This window comes from Pimephales promelas, chromosome 11, assembly GCF_988280905.1.
Source record: "Pimephales promelas chromosome 11, fPimPro1.hap1.1, whole genome shotgun sequence".
Taxonomy (NCBI): Eukaryota; Metazoa; Chordata; class Actinopteri; order Cypriniformes; family Leuciscidae; genus Pimephales; species Pimephales promelas.
The window spans coordinates 35,144,266-35,167,308 of NC_142779.1; the positions used below are offsets into that span (position 1 = coordinate 35,144,266).

Below are 23,043 nucleotides of genomic sequence, written 5' to 3' on the forward strand. Positions count from 1 at the left end.
GACCAGAGGGTATTGAGACCAAGACACTACCGGGACCAGAGGGTATCGAGACCAAGACACTACCAAGACCAGAGGGTATCGAGACCAAGACACTACCGGGACCAGAGGGTATCGAGACCAAGACACTACCAAGACCAGAGGGTATCGAGATCAAGACACTACCAAGACCAGAGGGTATTGAGACCAAGACACTACCAAGACCAGAGGGTATTGAGACCAAGACACTACCGGAACCAGAGGGTATCGAGACCAAGACACTACCAAGACCAAGACACTACCGGGACCAGAGGGTATTGAGACCAAGACACTACCAAGACCAGAGGGTATCGAGTAGGGCTGTCGCGGTAACCGCAATATTGTAGTACCGCGCTTCTGACAAGTCAACCGCAGAGGATTGCACGTAACCGCAGCAACCGCGATATTCACGTTTTTTTTTTTATATATATATATAAGGCTATACCCTTCTTGTTTTGAACTTAATGCATGTGTATTGAATGTTAAACAAGTTCATAACGATAACAAGACTGTTAATCATGGTGATGTGTAGCTTATAGGCTTCACACAGATAGTGAATGAAAGAGATCGGCAGAGTGCGTCACGCTCTGCGCGTGCAATTACCTGCGTCTGTCTTTGAAGTCGTGAAAAGCTTGTCGTGTCAAAGGGAAGCGAAAAATTAGTCGCATCATCATTTTAACGTTCTCTTCACGGTTATTTTCCCATAAATGCGCGTCAGCAGCAGCTCTGGTCAGCATCCCACAACACAAGGAAGCCGAAATAAAATCAGTGAGTCACGCATTGAATCAATGGGTCTCTAATAAGTGAAGCATCAGCTTCAGCGTTGTCTATGCGACGCATTGCTGCTCAGCTGAGCCTTGAAAAGTTGAATCTCAAAGTTAAAAATAAATAACATCTTGTTGAATCAGCTTTTTTTAAACGTGTTCGTCGAATGAACGGTTCAATGACTCGCTCAAAGTCCGTTGTCATAACAATATGCGCGCTGAGTGAAAGTCTTTCAATGCGCATATACTGTAGACGCTGTTTAGTTTCGGTTACATTGGTTACTGAAAATGTCCTCGTTTTTTCCACATCGTAAACATTATTTATATAGCAACAAAACCATATAATTATTTAAACAAATAAATAAATGGCGGTAATACCGCATATCGCGCTATTGAGCCACTCAACATTACCGCAAGGGAAATTCCATAACCGCGACAGCCCTAGTATCGAGACCAAGACACTACCAAGACCAGAGGGTATCGAGACCAAGACACTACCAAGACCAGAGGGTATCGAGACCAAGACAAACCAAGTCGAGACCAAGACCGAGACCAAGAAACTACCAAGACCAGAGGGTATCGAGACTAAGACACTACCGGGACCAGAGGGTATTGAGACCAAGACACTACCGGGACCAGAGGGTATCGAGACCAAGACACTACCAAGACCAGAGGGTATCGAGACCAAGACAAACCAAGTCGAGACCAAGACCGAGACCAAGAAACTACCAAGACCAGAGGGTATCGAGACTAAGACACTACCGGGACCAGAGGGTATCGAGACCAAGACACTACCAAGACCAGAGGGTATCGAGACCAAGACACTACCGGGACCAGAGGGTATTGAGACCAAGACACTACCAAGACCAGAGGGTATCGAGACCAAGACACTACCAAGACCAGAGGGTATCGAGACCAAGACACTACCAAGACCAGAGGGTATCGAGACCAAGACACTACCAAGACCAGAGGGTATCGAGACCAAGACACTACCAAGACCAGAGGTTACAGACCAAGACTGAGACCAAGACAGACCAAGTCAAGACCGAGACGAGACCAAGTTGAGACCGAGACCAGGACCAAGACCGACCCGAGACCAAGACTGAGACCGAGACCAAGACTGACCCGAGACCAAGACTGAGACCAAGACCGACCCGAGACCGAGACCAAGAAGGAGACCAAGACCGACCCGAGACCAAGACTGAGACTAAGACAGAGACCAAGACCGAGACCAAATCTAGACACGAGACCTCTAGACCGAGACCAAGACTAAGTCGAAACCAGGGGGGAAAAAACAGACTAGTGTTGTTGAAGCTAAACAATAACTTGTAAGATTTTGTTCTGCATTGCCTGCCTATCTCTGCCAATTTTTAAGTCTCCAAATGAATCCATTCTGTAACTTTTAAATACATAATTATATTTTTAAAAACAAAATTATAAGCTTAAGTGCAAGATCCGAAAGTTGGTTGTTTTGTCGCTATGGTTATACACACACACACACACACACCGTTGGCAGTGTGCAGTTACCCAAAATCTCCTTTATGAAGTTAAAACGCATGATGTAACTGACATGTGTTTTACTAAAAGTTACTACATTAAAAACTGTACATGATATGAGTTTTTTTTTAAATCAAGTGATCAAAGTGCTCCTTGCCAGTGCGATCAGTGGTGCGGATACGTTGTTTTCTCGTGTGGCTCGCACACACCATATTGTCTTCATTTCAATGTGGGGTCATATTGACCTCAAAGTGTAAAAATGTTTTTTACATACCTTCAGAACAACCGAATCAAGCCCAGTTTGTGTGTGTGTGTGTATAAAAAGATAATGTATGAAAAGTCACAAAATCTTATTCCACTGGGATGAAGGGAACCTTTTTTTATTAAGTAAAAGTCGATTGGGGTCGTATAGACCCCATGACCCGATTGAGCGTTAAACTGCAAAGTGACAACTTACTAACGAATTGAATTGATCACAATTTTTGAGTCATCCTCATTTAGATGGCGCTTTTAACAATGTAGATTGTTTCAAAGCAGCTTTACCAAGATACACTTAATGTAATTTAAGGTAACAGAGATTGGTTTGGTTTTATAGCGGTTCTTGAAACAATCGAATTAGCGCAATTATTTTCTTAGACAATTAATCGTCAGGCAAATGTCATAATCATGACAGCTCTAGTCATGTATTCAGTTAAACACACAATGAATGTGCATAACGATACAGGATTTTTTTTAGAAACCATGACCGTGTATACCAGAAAATACAGAATTAAGGTATATTTTGCATAAGAAACACAAAGCCTGTTTTATTTTCCCCTTAAATCTACATCATTGTATGAGTTCTTCAGATGTTTAACTATTTTTAAATCAGTATAAATGAAAGGCTGTACCACAAAGACCTCTTGATCCAGATAGTTGGCATGAGCAAAATGGACAGTTAATTATGATCTGCTATAAGTTGCATGAAACATTTGCATTCTGTCTGTGTTTACACCTTGTTATTGTAATTTAGTTCGTATTTAGTGATGTTTTGCTGTGCCGGATGTCCATTGTGCACTGCATGTTTTTGTGCGGTCTAATTGACTCTGAATGCTGAATGCATTATTTATGATCTGCGCTGAGTGTTCGCCTCTTAGGCTTCCCAGACGATGTTCAGCCCACTAAAGAGTTCATTTACATCTCAGAAGAGCCCAAATGATTCAGGAATTCATTTAAAACTCTGTTTTCTCTTTTTTGAGCCGCAAGGCATCATTTGTTCTCATCAGCGTGGAATGGATTGTAGGTCTGTTGTGAATTGTCATCGCCCTAATTCATGTTTGGACTCGGAGGATCATGGTATATTAATAACCAAGTCCAACTCTTCAGAAACACTTCAGATGCCGTTTTTCAATTGCATTATGTATGCACATCGCATTTGTTTTTCACAGTCCGTTTCGTAGGTTCGTGCTGCAGCTTCATCTAATCTGTGCGTCTCGAAGGACGTTGCAGGACAAAACCACCAAGTGTAATGCAGAATCGATGTAATTGTTGTGTGATTAATGAGTGAGACAAATGTCTACTGATTGTAGAAGGAATATGAGTTTTAATTATGCTTGAAATAGTGCTAAGGGACAAAAACATGCACAGATCAAATCTCACTCCACCCTAAATCAAGACAAGAAATAATATTTTAAACAGAACTAAATTAATTACATTTATTTTTAATAATCAGAAATTACCCCAAATTGTAATTGCAATTCTAAATATTCTCATGTTTTTTACTTTACAGTAAATGCAAAAAAAATAAATAAAATAAACATCTTGATTACATGTTAAAATCTCAAAAATGACTTTAATTAAATATGCATTGATGAATTATTCCTTAGTTCAGTAACATGCATTAATTTGGCTTGTATTGTGCATGTACATTTGATATAGACTAAAGCGAGGGCTTGGAGCCAGAGGGGCGTAAGTGGCTTTTAACAAACTTTACAGGGACGGAGACAAAACAAAATTTTGATCACGCTTCAATCACCTGTATTATGAACCTTAAACCACAAACATTGCAACCACAGGCATGCTTACATGAAATGAGTATTTAAAGGGTTAGTTCACCCAAAAATGAAAATTCTGTCAGTATTTACTCACCCTCATGTTGTTCCAACCCCGTAAGACCTTCGTTCATCTTCGCAACACAAATTAAGATATTTAAGATATTAAGATCGCTCCTGTATACTAGTCCATAGGCTTCTTGAGGGAATGACTCTTGCTGGCATCGAAAAGTCATTAAAGGACATCGTTAAAATAGTCCAAGTGACTACAGGGGCTCAATCTTAAGTTTATCAAACGACGAGAACACTTTTGTGCGCAAAAATAACGACTTTATTTCAACTATTCACTTCCTTCTCCATGGGCCTGTAGTCAGTTAACGTAGTGTGATTGCGTAGAGCTACGTCACACGTAGGCTCACTATTGGCCGACGCTGGTCATGTGTGTGTGATGCGTGTGACGTACAATAACAGAAGCTTACGCTATTAAACTAGTAACCTGACTCGCGCAGAGGGAGAAATAAACGAATAGTTGAAATAAAGTCGTTATTTTTGTTGCTTTTTTGCGCACAAAAGTGTTCTCGTCGTTTGATAAACTTAAGATTGAGCCCCTGTAGTCACTTGGACTATTTTAACGATGTCCTTTAATGACTTTTCGGGGACAGCAAGAGCCAGTCCCTCAAGAAGCCTATGGACTAGTATGCAGGAGCGATCTTAATAAGCCGTAACAATGGAGAATATGAGGAGAATAATCCACCAAAAACAACATCAAGACTTTGTAAAAAGGCTTAATATTGTCTTTATAAATGGGCCTGATGATGTCTATACTTTTTTCCCTTTAAAATCTTTACTTTTATTCCACTTGTATCATATTTTGTTTCTGATAGCCAGCCCAACGTTAGCTTTTCCTTAAAGGACAATCCTAGTTCCAGCGGTGGCAGATTGGCGTCTCTGTTATGAGTGGGCAGCTGTAGATGTGTGTGTGTATATATATATGATATACAGAACAGTCTATACAGAGATCAACAGCAGATTTGATGGTTCGCTCCACAAATCCCACGCTGATGCCTCGTAACATCGAGCCGAGAGACGTTGACACTCACACACACACACACACACACACACAATGCTAATGGGATGGTGAAAACATCCCTTTCATCCCTTAAAACTGCTCTGTGATCACCAAAATTACATATTTTTAGAAAAAAAAATGTAGTCATGCCTTAAAATATCTTGAATGTAACTCGACACCTTCGCCTCATTTAGTATTTGATCAAAAATACAGTTAAAACAGTAGTATTGTAACATATTATTACAACCGTTTTCTATGTGAATATATAGTAAAGTAATCACTCTAATATGTGGATTTAATCATCAAGAAACAAGATTTATGATTTTCATCAATGTTGAAAACAGTTTTGCTGCTTAAGATTTTTCTGGAAACTTTGATACTTCAACATATGTGGGACAATAAAAAAGATAAATTAATATTGTATTTATCAAATATGCATTTAATTGATCAAAAGTGACAGTAAAGACATCTATAATGTTACAAAAGACTTCAATAAACATCAAACACTGTCGTGTAGGCTATCTGAGTTCGTGTTCGTGTTGTTCGTGTCGAGGAGACGCTGTTTTCTGTTGACGAAGCAAAAAACTTTGATGAGATTGATACGGTAAAACCCTCGCCATCGTTACTGTTCGTTTCACTGTGATCAAGACCTGAGATTCAGATATGATAATGAGTGTTTGCTCTCTGACCAATCAGAGCAGAGAGGCGGGGCTTAGAGAGACTGAATCTCCAAACGAAGCGTTTCAGACACTGAGAGAAAGAGCTGTGGAGATTATGAGTTAAATAAAGTGTGTTTGACCTTAAATGTGTTTGAAACAACATTACGGACAATGGCACTTTGTAATTAATTGTGAAATGTACTAACAATGTTTTAAAGTGAAAATTGTTTTTACACTCATTTTTTTCTTCAGTGTTATCATACACAGCAGATATTACATTATTACAGAGTAAGAATAACCCTAAATCCAGAATGTGTTAAACACAGACAGGCCAAGCTCTCATCTGTCCTTCACTGCCGTGACACACAGAAACCATTGAACTGAACGAGACTTTATAAATAATAAATCAAAGCAGATGGAGATACAGAGGGGGGAGTATTTAGTATTTCATCTTCTAGCTTTTGGTTTGTATATCAAATGAAAGAGAAGAATTCACAGTAACACTGATGAACAGGTTCTTCAGAAGTATTGTTTAAAAGCTTTAGAAACACCAGCGATTTCACACCGTGTTCTTGAGACTGTCTTTGGTTCACTGCAGGAGGAAATACTCAGCAATGCTGTCCACTTATCAACTTACACATGATTAAAAACATCACATAGACACATAAACTACATTACAAGCTGGAGTTTCACCACAGGGGGACTTTAAACATATACTTTACGTGCAGGAATATTATGAAATAAGAAAAATGCTAAATATTTCTTAGCCGAAAAGTAGACATTCAGTTTTAGAGGGCCACAGGACTGATCTACAGATATTCTGGCTGAATCTCACTACGACATATCCAATTGATATTCATAACATAAAAAATGAGGAAAATACATTTTGCATTGTGTTTTTATGTTCAAGGTCATTAAATGAAGGATAAATGTATTCTGAAAAGTTGAATCCAACATTATGTCATTGTGATGCGCTGCTCACGTCCACTGTACCTGAATGTTAATTAGCAACAACTTAAAATAATTGCTTAAATAATTCATTTTAGGGCTGTTAAACGATTAATCGCGATTAATCGCATCCAAAATAAAAGTTTGTGTTTACATAATATATGTGGGTGCACTGTGTACAATTATTTTATTTATATAAATACACACCTGCTTGTTTATATTTAAGAAATGTTCTCATGTATGTACTGTATATAGATTTATATATCATTTATATTATATATAAATATAAATATTTTATATATAAATAATATTTTTTTTCTATATACATGCATGTGTGTGTATTTATATATATATATATATATATATATATATATATATATATGTACATAATAATTATACACAGTGCACCCACATATATTATGTTAACACAAACTTTTATTTTGGATGCAATTAATCGCGATTAATCTTTTGACAGCCCTAATTCATTTACATTTCCAAAAAAAGTCACAAATGCATTTTTTTTATATGTGAATATTAAAATATATTACCTTTGCCTATAGTTTTGATTGTTTTTACCTGTACTTTCAATTTCAAAGGTTCTCAATTAATTCTCTTGACTAAAATTAAACACGTACGTTACCTGAATTTCAGTGTTTTAAAATTTAGATCATTAGAACATGACACTGACTTGTTCCTATTGATCTCCTTCATTTCGTGTGTGTGTGTGTGTGTGTGTTTGTGTTAAAAAAGGTGATGATGTGTAATAATTTCAACAAAAAAAGTTGATAATCTTATGTTTTCTTCTTTTGTAGGGAAATGAGGCAAGTTATCCCTTGGAAATGTGCTCGCATTGTAAGTACCATTAAGTTTATACCTAATATACATACAAACTGACTTTGCAACAGAGTTATTGAAGTGATCTGAATATATAAAGACACTTTTGCCTTTCTAGAGCTTTGAATTTGAATTGAATGTCTCTGTGCTGAAGTCTTATTACTGTGAAGCCGCTTTGAAACGGTCACATTTTATAAAGCCCTATATTAGGTTGAAATATTTCAACAACAGAAAATGAATCCATTTTAATACATGAAGTTAGCCTGGATGGTGTCTGCGGCGTGATGAACTAGCGGTGGAAAGGGTGTCAAGTCAAGCCCGTCTCCAGAGACGCTGCCGAGGCTTATTCTTAGCTCTGAAACTTTCTTTTAATTAGTTTTGCTTCCCTCTGATGTGCTCGAATGTTGAGCACGTGTGTGAAGAGGAGGACGGTCTACAGTCACGCTCCCGTCCCTGTGTGTGTGTGCTAGTTACATTTTGCTGAGATTAACCATATGTGTACCGATGCCTCATGCAAAGAATGAGCTGTAGGGCTCGACTTCATGTCAGCACACGCTCTCTCTCTCTTAAACTACCCGCAAAACTGCTGTGATGGAGAGCTGGGCGATATGACCGAGAAATACAATCTCGATTTACAGATTCACAATATAGAAACGCAACTGCAACGTGATTAAATTAACTTTCTCTTTACTAAAGAAAGTTCTGTTCCAACTATTTAACGTCTTGTTAAATGTCTATGCAGGAAAGCTGCATAAAATATGATGGCAAATATTGTGCAAACTTATCTTACAGTCCCCCTGTGGTCAATCATTTCATCCCTTAAAACTCATCTTTGATCACCAAAATTACATATTTTTTAAAGAAAAATTCTTCGTGCCTTAAAATAGCTTGAATGTAGCTCGACACCCTCGCCTCATTTAGTATGTGTGGTTCTATGAATATGTAAATGAGCCCCGCCTCCACTCACTCACTCTGGTTGCCGATCACACGTTGATCTGATCTGATCTGTCAGAAACACCATTACTATAATACTGTATTTGTTTTATTTAAATGTGTATTGCATTGCATATACATTAAAATTACATTTATTTTCTTTTGTTTAGTTGATTTTAACAGATATTCTCATTACTGAATGGGTCTGGATGTTTTGCTTTTGAGCATTTTAACAACATAAAAATACTGTAATCAATGATTTGATGATAATAATAATATACTTTAGGCAGTACAACAAACATTACCAAGATATATAAATAATGAGAAAATGGGCCATAAGGGGTTAATTTAACATTGCAAAACATTTTAATGATCCTGGAATAGGCTTAATTTTCTTCATCATTCATGTTAAATATTTAATATAATTCTTATTTCTTCCTTTTGATTTCGATGTGAGATGTCACCATAGGCAGTTTTTGATGGACTCACTCAAGAAATCGTACACTTGACAGGGCTCCAGACTGCGACCAAAGTCGCATTTTGCGACCAAAATTTGAGAGTGTGCGACTGAATTTTACATCCAGTCGCACATGTGCGACCGGTAAATTTGTCACACGTTAAACGCATGGTAAGCGTGGAAGGGGCGCGTCAATGAATCAGTGACAAGAATAGCGCGATTAAACGTCTGTGGGAAGGAGACGGAAACAAATATCACAACCTGATGTACGTCTGAGCAATAAGCGATCTATCGACACAAGACGTTACCTAGCAGCGAATACAAACAAAATAAAAGTGGAACTAAAATACGCAACTCACATAAGCTATGCTTCACGGACCGTTGGCGTTTTTATTAGGTTGGACCAATAATAGACAGAGCGGCGCATAGTGGAGCCCCCCGAACCACCGACAGCAGGCTAATAAAGCCCCGAACTTGCCAGTCGCTGGCCGATCTCGATCACGCGACACTGTTACTAGCAGATCCAGTGAATAAATCCATTGAATTCGCCTCAGAATTAATAACATCATCGCTACGAGATCCAGTGAGAAACACTCCGATTCGGCGCAGAGTTCTGTTATATAAACCATATCAGATCAAACAGCGCTGACGTGGAAACCAGGAGGAACACTTACAGAACGCTTTCAGTCCACAAATCAGCAACTTATCAGCATGGCAAATAGTAAGTTAACTCTAACCATAAATATGATGTGACAGAAATACGGTAGTCAAACACTTACAACACATCTTTGTCCTGCTCTTCAAAACTATAATATCATATAAAGTTAAATGTTTTATTTTTTGTATTTTTTTGTGATGATCAACACATTTTTTGTTCATCCTTCAAAGATTGTCCTAAAATGAAAAATTTGTAAGATGTTGGAAAACTCTTATTTAAACATTAAAATTATTATTATTTAATATAAAATTATAAAATATATTTTTATTAAAAATTTTAAAAACAGTAGGATGTTTATTGGCTATTTTCACTCCAAGTCCTTATACATAGGCCTACATGTTTTCTCTCCTTTTGTTTTTAATTAATATTAAGATATTATAAGTGATAATAACTAAAGTTAACTTCATCTACACCCTAAATTAATCTAAGTGATTTGTTGTCAGCCCCAGTGCTACCAGTTTTTTTTTTTGTTGTTGTTTTTTTTTTTTGTATAACTTGGTTATGATTTGAGGTGATGCTGCCCTCAAATTTGAGTCTGGAGCCCTGTGAACTTAAAATAAAACAGCATATCATAATGTTAAGTCTATTTATTATTAAAGAATTTGTCAGTATTACAGGTATTTTGGGGGAGATTTGAATAATTGCATTGCGAGCTGATTTAAGGTGTGCCCCTAAATTTTCTGCTTGTGCTCCTAAAATTTTCAGTCAGGGGCAACAGCACACCTAGTAAAAAAAGTTAGTCTGGAGCCCTGCTTGATAGTCTAGAACAGGAACAGAAGTGTTTAGCCTGCTAATGCATATGACCCACTTACAAGACCATGTGTGGACTAAAGTGTGTCGTGTGCTGGCATCTGTCCTTCAGCCTCACACACACTCTGAAGCGCTGGAAATACACCCAGCCGTGTGTTTAGGGGATCTGAGACCAGCGCTTCAGGTGTTGGCCGTCGCTGAGGGGTGATGTCCGCTTCGGCTGTTGGCGGGAGATCATCACACATCCGCTGTCGTTCATAAGAAAAGCTCCATCAACGGCACATCGCGTTCCTGCGTTCACAACGCGATTGCAATTTTATTTATCCGCCAAGATGATCCCCCTAAAATAAGCCAAGCCTTTTGTGCATTGTGAAATTTAGCATCAACTAATGTTCATGACAAATTTAATTATTTGTTCTTTTATTTAGTTATTTTAAAGGAACAAACAAATCATCAATTTCTATCATCAATTGAAAAAAAACTTGGCAACAAATCATTTTTGAAAGGTGCTCATGTGAGATGGGGTTGCAGAATTTGATGACGGGGGAAAATGCACCAATAATACACCCAAACATATAAATATTATATCTTACATATAAAAAGTGCATCAATAATGCACCCATAAATACAAATATTATATCTTAAATATACAAAAGTGCACCAATAATACACCCATGCATAAAAATATTATATCTTAAATATACAAAAGTGCACCAATAATACACCCATAAATATAAATATTATACCTTAAATATAAAAAATGCACTAATAATACACTCATACATAAAAATATTATATCTTACATATAAAAAGTACACCAATAATACACTCATAAATATAAATATTATACCTTAAATTTAAAAAATGCACTAATAATACACCCATACATACAAATATTATATCTTGCATATGAAAAATGCACCAATAATACACTCATAAATATAAATATTATACCTTAAATATAAAAAATGCACTAATAATAAACCCATACATAAAAATATTATATCTTGCATAAAAAAGTGCACCAATAATACACCCATGCATAAAAATATTATATCTTAAATATACAAAAGTGCACCAATAATACACCCATAAATATAAATATTATACCTTAAATATAAAAAATGCACTAATAATACACTCATACATAAAAATATTATATCTTACATATAAAAAGTACACCAATAATACACTCATAAATATAAATATTATACCTTAAATATAAAAAATGCACTAATAATAAACCCATACATAAAAATATTATATCTTGCATAAAAAAGTGCACCAATAATACACACATTAATATAAATATTATACCTTAAATATAAAAAATGCACTAATAATAAACCCATACATAAAAATATTATATCTTACATATAAAAAGTGCACCAATAATACACCCATAAATATAAACATACCTTAAAGGCACACTATGCAAGAATCCTGTTTTTGTCAAACAGCGACCCCTAGAGTCGCTGTGGAGTACTTGTATTTAACGTTACTGTTGTAAATACCACGTTACATAGAATACAATCGTACATTGTGTTTAATTTCTCGTTTAATGAGATCTAATGTATGTTGTTAGTGGTGAGAATTTTCACGTGATTAAACACACAGATCTGACAATTATCCCCATGAACTTTAATGGTCCAGAGGCAGAACTTTTGCCAAGTGTGTCAGAGGTTCTGGGCTCTAATTACACTAATGAAACACTCATAAATATAAATATTATACTTGAAATATACACAAAAACTGACCAGACCACAACATATACAGGACTAATAAAGCATCGTATGTGTGTGTTACTCTTCACGCCCTGAGGACGGCAGTGTGTCTGCGACACCGTGTGTGTTCTCCACATCAGTGTTGAGTTGTGTGTGTGTGTGTGTACGGGCGAGGGCAAATCTTCTCTCCAGCTCAGAGAAGGGCATTAACTAATGGATTGATAGTTTCACCTCCGCTTTTAAGAGAGTCCTCGATCCTCTCGCTGTCGGTAATGGCATTAACTACAACTGAGCTAATTCTCCTGATTCATCATCACCGCTCATCTCATCATCACTCGCTCATGTGTGTGTGCTCCACATACCTGTAGTTGCCTGGCAACACACGTGTGCTAAACTGGAATGACTCGGTTAATAGGCAAGATCATCTTACATTACACACAACCAGTACATTTTTTGAAATTGAGATATATATATTCAGTACATCATCTGAATGCTGAATAAATAGGATAGGACATCTAAATATTGAGAAAATCGCCTTTAAAGTTGTTTATGTTCTTGATTGTGCTGCATCCACTCACAAAAATACATGATTTACTTCCAACATTTCTGCGTTTCATTCAGTAACATTTGGTAGTTTTGATTTAAATGCTGTTTATTGTTTGTTATACCATGGTCTGGGTGAATACTCGATTCTGATTGGCTGCAGGGTGTCCGTTAAAAAGTGATAGAGGACACGTCTGGTGAAACTGCCTGTTTACCATTCGAAATTTATAAATAAATGCGCTGCCTACAACAGCTGTGAGTAACCATAGCAACAGGCAGTCAAACGCTCTATCAAAACAAACATCTAACGTTAGATACTAGGGCTGGGTAATAAATATCGATTTCTCGATATTAATCGATTCTCATTTTTACGAACCGATATCGATTCTTAAGTCTCAAGAATAGATTAGTCATCCTGTTTCATTTGAATGAATGGGACATTGTAGCGCGGCTGCGCGCATCCAAAAACTCACAGTAATCTTTGTCCTTTGTTACTATTGATATGAAACAAAGTCTCAATTTTCAAATTACGTCCATTTACTTAGAAATTCAAAAACATGAATAGAGTTTTGGCGCTGTGGCGTGAGATCGCTCTGACGCAGCTCTGGAGAAGCAGCAGCGCTGATCTCACTTCCCGCTTAATAATACCAGCGCCAAATAAACATGAAAGAGCATCTGAAAGTGTGTTAAAGATAGAGTACATTATACAAATCCGTATCATGTCACATTGATTCGCTCAATCAGCGTTTCAACCGTGGAAAGACGTCAGTTAAACAGCTTGTAATCAATTTCATCGTCATATTTACCTCAGAAAACCCACATCAACTCGTTAGTCAGCTAGAAAAAATAACTGTAGAGAGGAGCATTTTGCTAAATATATACACCATATTACATATGCATTATAATCTTAATGTTCTTCAATATGTAATGCATATTTGAATAAATCTGGCAAGTTTTTATGACAGCCACCATTTAAATGTTTATATTTCATATAATCTTCTTATTATAAAAATAAGTAAAAGTGTAATTTAAGTGATTCATTCATTATTACCTTCATATTAGGCTAATGAACCCTAGTAGGCTACAACTAGACTCCCACAGTTTACAGCATTAGTTTAGAGATTTGATTCCCTTGAGAAAAATTGGCATTGTAACTGATATCCAAAATAATCAATATTGAATTGAATCGTAATCGAAATCGAATTGTGAAATTTGTCTCAATACCCAGCCCTATTAGATACTATAGCCTAATAATACAACAATGAGCGACTTCGTTATTTCTTTTAACATTTATGGAGAATATGGCAACTTCGTTATGGGTTAACGTTACTGGGCTCCATTTCTCCATGAGAGACGAAGCTGGAGCAACGTACTGTCTGCATCAAGTGAACATCATGGGCAGCAGTAACGTTACCCAGCTTTTGTGGATCCTCCTGACTGGCCGACTTTTTCAAATTGCGCTATAATTGGAAACGTTGAAATTAATTGTAAATAAAAAAGCTAGCATGTAGGCAAATGACCCTCTCTTTGATCTGATTAATTTATTGCCCTCTATAAGCGCAAATCGCTGGTGCTCAGAACTAATTGGTTTTTTTTTGTGTGTTTTTATTATTATTTTTGTTTGATTAATTGTTTTATGTGGAATAAAAAAATAACTATGCCTACCTTTGTGTTTCATGAAAAAAAAAAATGCATTTTTGAAGCTGAAGGGTTCTACAAGCTGAGCGGACTATAAATATCTCCGGTTGCTAAATAAACCGTCAGGCAAGTTATTATCAGAGGTGGAAAGAGTACTGAAAATGTGTACTCAAGTACAAGTACAAGTAGTTGCTAAAATAATACTCGATTACAAGTAAAAGTACTGGTGTTAAAAATGTACTTAAGTAAAAGTACAAAGTACCCCTCTCAAAAACTACTCAAGTACTAATTACTAATTACTTTTAGCCTGTGATATTTATTTACTTTTATGGAAACCAAGTTATAAAAATGGTCTAATATGATTATTATTATTAATGAATTATAATGCAAAATAAATAAACTTTTTGGGTTATTTTATTTATAAACTTCTTTTTTTTCTTTTCTTTTTTTTTTACAATAAAGATTTCCAAAAGTACCCTACTAATATTTCAAAAGTTTCAAAAGTTATCATCATTTAGCACTGACACAAATGTGCCATCTAGACAGACTGACAATCAGTGCAGTTACACTGTTATGCCAGTGGGTCATGGCCGGCAAGATACTGTTTTTATGAAAGAGTCATTATTAAACTCTTCATTGTAAGCTTAAAACACGGATTCAATATTAATAAAACATTGTGTTGACAATGACATACAATATAACTTTTTAATCTAAGTTTACAATGCTAAATCTTTATTACGGTATATGGGCTTGTCACCTGAGTAATGCTGAAGCTCATGTTTCAAGTGATGTTTTTAGTCAAATTATCGTGAGGTCTACCCAACTTTAAAAACAAAAACAACTGAACTATCACATATCACTGCAGAAACAAAGTTTCTATAAAACGTCTTCTTTCCTTCCTCTGTATAAGAACAACTCCTCCATGTGGGGTCATGGGCTCTCGTCATCTGGTATTTCTTCATTCACCTCGTCAGGCATTAACCCTTACATAATCATGTTATTTTACATGTGAGAAATGCTTCTATCGCTTGTTTCTGCTTCTCCTGTGTTTTGATTAGGAGATTCTGCCCTCTTTCAGTAGATGTGTAACAGCGCCCCCTACAGTATAACAGTGAGAATGCGGATACCTGTGAAACTGCGTCAGTGGCGGGAGAGAGTTAAAGAGTTAAAGCGCTTCTCACTGCAGGCTCAGATTATTCTCACTCCAGTCACTGGAAACACATGCTAGTCTGAACTCTTCAGTCACAGCAGAGCTCCTACTCACCACACACACACACAGACGATGACATGCTTTCTGTCAGAGTTACACTGTCTTTATTTTTATAGTTGTAATCAATATTTGTGTTATGCAGACATACAGAAATGAACCGGTATTACAGGGATATATGCGTTACATTTATATACAGTATAATCTACCGTAGATCTTTTGAATGTTTTTGACAGAAGTATCCAAAGCTGCTTTAAAATAAAAAAAAATCCTATTTCTATGTAAATTTCTATGTAAATATTTAGTCAAGTGTAATTCATCCAGCTTTGGTGAGCAGAAGAGACTCTTAAACATAAACAATCTGATTCATCATAGCATTAAAACACGAATCACGTGTTCATATCCATCTTGTAGTCGGTCAATAGAGCCGTGGCTTTCGCTGGACTGATCAGGGTTGGGGGAGGCCGACTGAAGAGTCATGTGACCGTCCGAATGAGCTTATAGTTAGTAACGGAGTTTGATATGGAAGAGCTTAGCAGTGAAACACACTCCCGGGATCCATATGGCTCATAGATACAGTGCGATGGGAAAGACTCTCCATGGAAAGACCAATGTAATGCAAACCAAAGCTAAAGATCCTGCCACGCGATGTGAGTGTGTCCCGCTGGACTCATTTCTCACTGTTTGGGTGTATTCGTAGTGTTCTGCTGAAGCACAGATAGTGGCTCGATTGGGGGATTTACAGGACAGGTTTCATGCGAGTGTTGGATCGTCTGAGGCAGCTCTCCTTAGAAGGTTATGATTTTTGTGGTTAAAATGTACAAATTGAGTCTTCTGAAATTATATTTTACAGGCGTATTATTACCCTAACCTGATTTGATGGGAATACGTGATTAAAAATGTAGATACGGTTGAAATAAAAAATCAATGGGAAAATCTTTTCCACTTTCTCCTGAAAGCTGAGGGGAACTTCAAAAGTGTGAACGAGATTTTTTTAAGATTGAAATTTAACTTTAATGTGAGTAATTATGTTTTTTTTTGTGTGGATTAATTTCTCTCTGTTTGGTTGTATTTGTACATTGATTTGCTGAAGCACAGATAGTGGCTCGATTGGGGGAGCATGTGTTGGATTGTCTGCTAATGTCCATTTATTTGTTTGTTTTGTCTCTCTGTCCTCTCTAGTCGATGCTGATGAGATTAAAAGGCTGGGAAAGAGGTTTAAGAAACTCGACCTGGATAACTCGGGATCGCTGAGTGTGGAGGAGTTCATGTCTTTGCCCGAGTTACAGCAGAACCCACTGGTGCAGAGAGTCATCGATATATTCGACACGGACGGCAACGGAGAGGTGGATTTCAAAGGTGAGGCCTCCATTACACAGACGAGAAAACATTCGATCGCACGGCGAACTAAATGCATTGTTTATTTAAAAGTGGAAACCTGTTGTTCATACGTGAAATCAATCTCGTGAAAACGTGCTGGTAAAAGATAATTGTGACTTTTTATCCCACAATTGCATTATATAGTCAGAGTTGCGTGATGTAAAATCAGAGTTGCAAGATATAAAGTCAGAAATGCGAGATATAAAGTCAGAGTTGCGAGATATAAAGTCAGAGTTGCAAGATATAAAGTCAGAATTGTGAGACAAAGATTCCGAGTTGCGAGATATAAATTCCGAGTTGCGAGATATAAATTCCGAGTTGCGAGATATAAAGTCAGAGTTGCGAGATATAAAGTCAGAGTTGCGAGATATAAAGTCAGAATTGCGAGATATAAATTCCGAGTTGCGAGATATAAAGTCAGAATTGCGAGATATAAAGTCAGAGTTGCGAGATATAAAGTCAGAGTTGCGAGATATAAATTCCGAGTTGCGAGATATAAAGTCAGAATTGCGAGATATAAAGTCAGAATTGCGAGATATAAAGTCAGAATTGTGAGACAAAGATTCCGAGTTGCGAGATATAAATTCCGAGTTGCGAGATATAAATTCCGAGTTGCGAGATATAAAGTCAGAGTTGCGAGATATAAAGTCAGAGTTGCGAGATATAAATTCCGAGTTGCGAGATATAAAGTCAGAGTTGCGAGATATAAAGTCAGAGTTGCGAGATATAAAGTCAGAGTTGCGAGATATAAAGTTAGAATTGCGCGATATAAAGTTAGAATTGCGAGAAATAAAGTTAGAGTTGCGAGAAATAAATTCTGAGTTGAGAGATATAAAGTTAGAATTGCGAGATATAAAGCCAGAATTGCGAGATATAAAGTTAGAATTGCGAGAAATAAATTCCGAGTTGCGAGAAATAAATTCCGAGTTGCGAGATATAAAGTTAGAATTGCGCGATATAAAGTTAGAATTGCGAGAAATAAAGTTAGAGTTGCGAGAAATAAATTCTGAGTTGAGAGATATAAAGTTAGAATTGCGAGATATAAAGTCAGAATTGCGAGATATAAAGTTAGAATTGCGAGATATAAAGTTAGAATTGCGAGATATAAAGTCAGAATTGCGAGATATAAAGTCAGAATTGCGAGATATAAAGTCAGAGTTGCGAGATATAAAGTCAGAATTGCTAGATATAAAGTCAGAATTGCGAGAAATAAATTCCGAGTTGCGAGAAATAAATTCCGAGTTGCGAGATATAAAGTCAGAGTTGCGAGAAATAAAGTCAGAATTGCGAGATATAAAGTCAGGGTTGCGAGATATAAATTCCGAGTTGCGAGAAATAAATTCCGAGTTGCGAGATATAAAGTCAGATTTGCGAGATATAAAGTTAGAATTGCGAGATATAAAGTCAGATTTGTGAGATATAAAGTTAGAATTGCGAGATATAAAGTTAGAATTGCGAGATATAAAGTCGGAGTTGCGAGATATAAAGTCAAAATTGTGAGATATAAAGTCAGAATTGCGAGATATAAAGTCAGAATTGCGAGATATAAATTCCGAGTTGCGAGATATAAAGTCAGAATTGCGAGATATAAAGTCAGAGTTGCGAGATATAAAGTCAGAATTGCGAGATATAAATTCCGAGTTGCGAGATATAAAGTCAGAATTGCGAGATATAAAGTCAGAATTGCGAGATATAAAGTCAGATTTGCGAGATATAAAGTTAGAATTGCGAGATATAAAGTCGGAGTTGCGAGATATAAAGTCAGAATTGCGAGATATAAATTCCGAGTTGCGAGAAATAAATTCCGATAAAGTCAGAGTTGCGAGATATAAAGTCAGAATTGCGAGATGTAAAGTCAGAGTTGCGAGATATAAAGTCAGAATTGCGAGATATAAAGTCAGAGTTGTGAGATATAAAGTCAGAATTGCCTTTTTTATCTATTATTCTGTGGTGGAAACAAGCTTCCATTCATTACACCCCAGGAAAAATTCAAACAAATATTTATGTGTTCATTAAGCCAATTTTTTAAGTTTTTAAAAAATTGCTTTGTGATATTTTCATGACAATTTTCAACACATTTAAGCTATTTTACATGATTCTGTCTCACAGGTGATTTGGACTAGATTCCCTTTACAGTATTATAGTAAAAAAGGTAGATTAATGCAAAACATTTTGTTTAGTTTAATTCGCAATTCTGACTTTATATACACCAGCATAAATGCAATATAACAAATACATATTACATTTAATAACAAAAAAAAATATTGAAATAATGTATATTTTCTCCGTACAATACATAGATTTTTTCATTCAGATTGCTTTTATCTAAAGTGACTTACAATCGATATAAGAATTAGCGAATTATTTTATTAAATTACATTTTTTAAGTCATGATGTCACATAAGTCCTGATTTTCTTAAAATAGGGTTTAATTATGTTGTGGCATGTATCATTTTTGATTGTGCACTGAAATATGACAAGTTTAGTCAAATTAACTCATTGTGCCATGTTATTATTTTAATGCATTGCATTTTTAAATCCAAGAATTTGTCCTTTTTTCTGAGAATATTGCATGCAGAAATGTGTGCATGTCCTCAAACTGTGAAATACTTCATCAAATGAGCTTAAAGTAGCTCAGACCTGTTGCATCACAGTTTGAAAAGAAGCCCTTTGTGTCCTTTGCCAAGAACATTCACATTCCTTCTCGCTGATCTAGAGCTGCATTATTCTGGATGAATTGAAATGTTTGGTTTCAGGTATAGATTCTGAACAGACAACAAAACAGAATAGCAAAAGAGATTCTGACACAATATTAGTTGCTGCAGTCTATCTAAAAAATATCGACTCTTCTGCTACACACTCAAAAGTATCTACTTTTTCTACACACACTAAAAAAAACACGTATTATAAGTAGGCGAACTCGGATGCATTATCAGTGTTTTGAACGATTCTCGAGTGAATGATTCAATGACTCACTCGTAAAGACTTCATTTGTTTTATTACTGGATGAATCAGTGATTTTGAATAAATCTCTTGAATGATTTATTCAATGATAGATACATTTTTAACAGTCACCCGTCGCCACCTACTGGTGTAACGATGTAACTGATACAATCTTTATTTCAAGCGTCAAGTTACTTTCAAAAGGTGATTTACTCTATTTTTATCACTTCTTTAGACATCAGTGTTTATATCCGAACTATGAACATTTATCCAAGTACTTTTATGATTATACGAATGATTGTAAGATATTGTAAATATAATGATACTGTGGTGTTGAAAAACTGTTTATGAAGCGGTTTCATATCTATTCATGACAACGGCACAGATCTGAATGTTTCTGTGACTTATCAAAGTTTTAATAGAGAGCCGAATCTCTTGTTTAGGAATCAGATCGTGTGTCATGATCTGTTAATGGATCATGCAGCTCTTCTACATTCTTAATTTGTATCAAATGATCTCTTTATCGTCAGCCCAGAGCTCATCAGTCGCTTTTAATAAAACACGCGTTCTTTATCACCATGATATTCCAGCAATAACAAGTGTTACAGGATTAATACTCTCTGGTTGCTCGTTCTCTAGAGTTCATCGAGGGCGTCTCTCAGTTCAGTGTGAAGGGTGATAAGGAAATGAAGCTTCGCTGTGAGTATGAAAGCACTTCACATCTCTTCTGTACATCGTCACGTCCAACAATCACTGACCCGCGCCGATTCTCTCAGTCGCATTCAGGATTTACGACATGGACAAGGACGGCTACATCTCCAACGGGGAGCTGTTCCAGGTGTTGAAGATGATGGTGGGCAACAACCTGAAGGACACGCAGCTGCAGCAGATCGTGGACAAGACCATCATCAACGCAGACAAGGACGGGGACGGGAGGATATCCTTCGAGGAGTTCTGCGCTGTGAGAAAACTTCATTACAACTTATGTATTTTGAACAATTTGTTTGTACGGGTGAAACTCGAAAAATTAGAATATCGTGCACAAGTTCCGAAATTCAACTTAAAAGGTGAAACTAATATATTATATAGACTCATTACATGTAAAGTGAGATATTTCAAGCCTTTATGTGTTATAATTGTGATGATTATGGCGTACAGCTTATGAAAACCTCAAATTCAAAATTTGAATATTGTGAAAAGTTTTTCATATCCGTAAGCCGTAATCATCAACGTTAGAACAAATAAAGGCTTGAACTATCTCACTTCACGTCTATTAGTTTCATCTTTTAAGTTGAATTACTGAACTTTTGCACTATATTCTAATTTTTCGAGTTTCACCTGTGTATATCTTTTTAATATTTTATTTTAACTTTTAAGTATAAACTCAAAATAGACTTGCATGTAAAAAAAAAAAAGTCTCGAAATTGCGAGAAATAACAGTTTATATCTTGTAGTTTTGACTTTATAATTCACAATTGCAAGTTTATTTCTACTGAGCTCCAACAGTTTAGTAAATCATGGCCATGTTGAACTAATTTGTTCGCTCATTTTGATTTAACTAAAACAATAGAATTTAGTTTTGACCATGTGGCCACAAGTAACATAAAAAAGGAAACGAGTTAATAAAACACACTGACGTATTAGTAAATCATGGATGAAGTAATTCATGGCCACAACATACATATTTATTGTCCAAACGTTATATATATCTTTATAAAATGGTTAGTTCCAATCCTTGATTCTGATTGGTCAATAGCTGTGCTTTATTCACGATAAAACACGGCTGTGACCGTTTTATCCAACGGTTTTCACTGCGCAACATTGCAGTTTCTATGTTGTGTTTATTTGAGCTTTCATGCATATTACACACTAGAGCGTTGTTGCAGTTCACAGTCAGGGACTATTTTTACTATTTTACTTCATGAAAGTTGCACTAAGAATTTTTTTTTACTTCAATATTTGTATTGTGTGGTAACCGTTTTATAAAAGCAATAAGGTACTCGAGGCAAGTGCTGTATCGTGAATAAGTAACGGCTGTATAACTTGAGCCTAACAACGCCGTCAGTCGTTACTTAGTCACGATACAGCACAGCCTCTCGTACCTTATTGCTTACGTGTAGCCTTTGTCATTATTAATGTAAATAATCTTAAATGAGTTGTTTTTAAGGGCATTTATACGATAACGATCTACTGAAGTTTTTCCTTTGCGTCTTTCACGTACAGACAACAACGTCCCCCTTTAACACAGATCTGCAAAACTGACTAACATTTCGGATTTTTCTGAGAAAATTTGTCCGGTATATTAAAGCTGATAAATACTGTATTATTTCCTTCAGCTAAGACACTTCAGATGCGCACTGTTCAACATGATGGTTTTGAATTGCTTGAAATACAATTGCAATCACAATATGAAGCAAAATAATGTTTAGTGCAACATGTGTCATAAACTTTTAATGAGAACATCATTATAATTGTGTGTGGGACATGACATTTAATGATGAGACACTTGTTTTTGTAATCAGGCTCTCAAAATTAGAAAAAATATTTTGGATTTTAGATTTGTCGAGACATTAGATTTGGCTTTCAAATATAAAGAATAATCGGTTATCGGCTTTCAAATATAAAGAATTGTCTGCTTTCAAATATAAATAATTATCGGTAATGGGTTTTTAAATAAAAAAAACGGTTATCGGCTTGCAAATATAAAGAATAATCGGTTATCGGCTTTGAAATGTAAAGAATTATCGGTTATCAGCCTTATATAAAGAATTATCGGTTATCGGCTTTCAAATGTAAATAATTATTGGTTATCGGCTTTCAAATTAAAAAAATCGCTTATCGGCTTTCAAATATAAAGAATAATCGGTTATCGGTTTTAAAATGTAAAAAATTATCGGTTATCGACTGTCAAATGTAAAGAATTATCGGCCTTCT

The 23,043-nt window shown here is 36.0% G+C and overlaps 1 protein-coding gene across 1 annotated transcript in view; it reads left to right on the forward strand.

The window, feature by feature from the left end:
- Positions 1 to 23,043, forward strand: part of ppp3r1a (protein phosphatase 3, regulatory subunit B, alpha a) — a 28,164-nt gene that overhangs the window by 4,201 nt on the left and 920 nt on the right. Inside the window, exons 2-5 of the mRNA XM_039690615.2 lie at positions 7,795 to 7,834; positions 16,969 to 17,145; positions 20,749 to 20,808; positions 20,886 to 21,070. Of these exons, the coding sequence (XP_039546549.1) occupies positions 7,795 to 7,834; positions 16,969 to 17,145; positions 20,749 to 20,808; positions 20,886 to 21,070 (462 nt within the window). The remainder of the gene's footprint in view (positions 1 to 7,794; positions 7,835 to 16,968; positions 17,146 to 20,748; positions 20,809 to 20,885; positions 21,071 to 23,043) is intronic.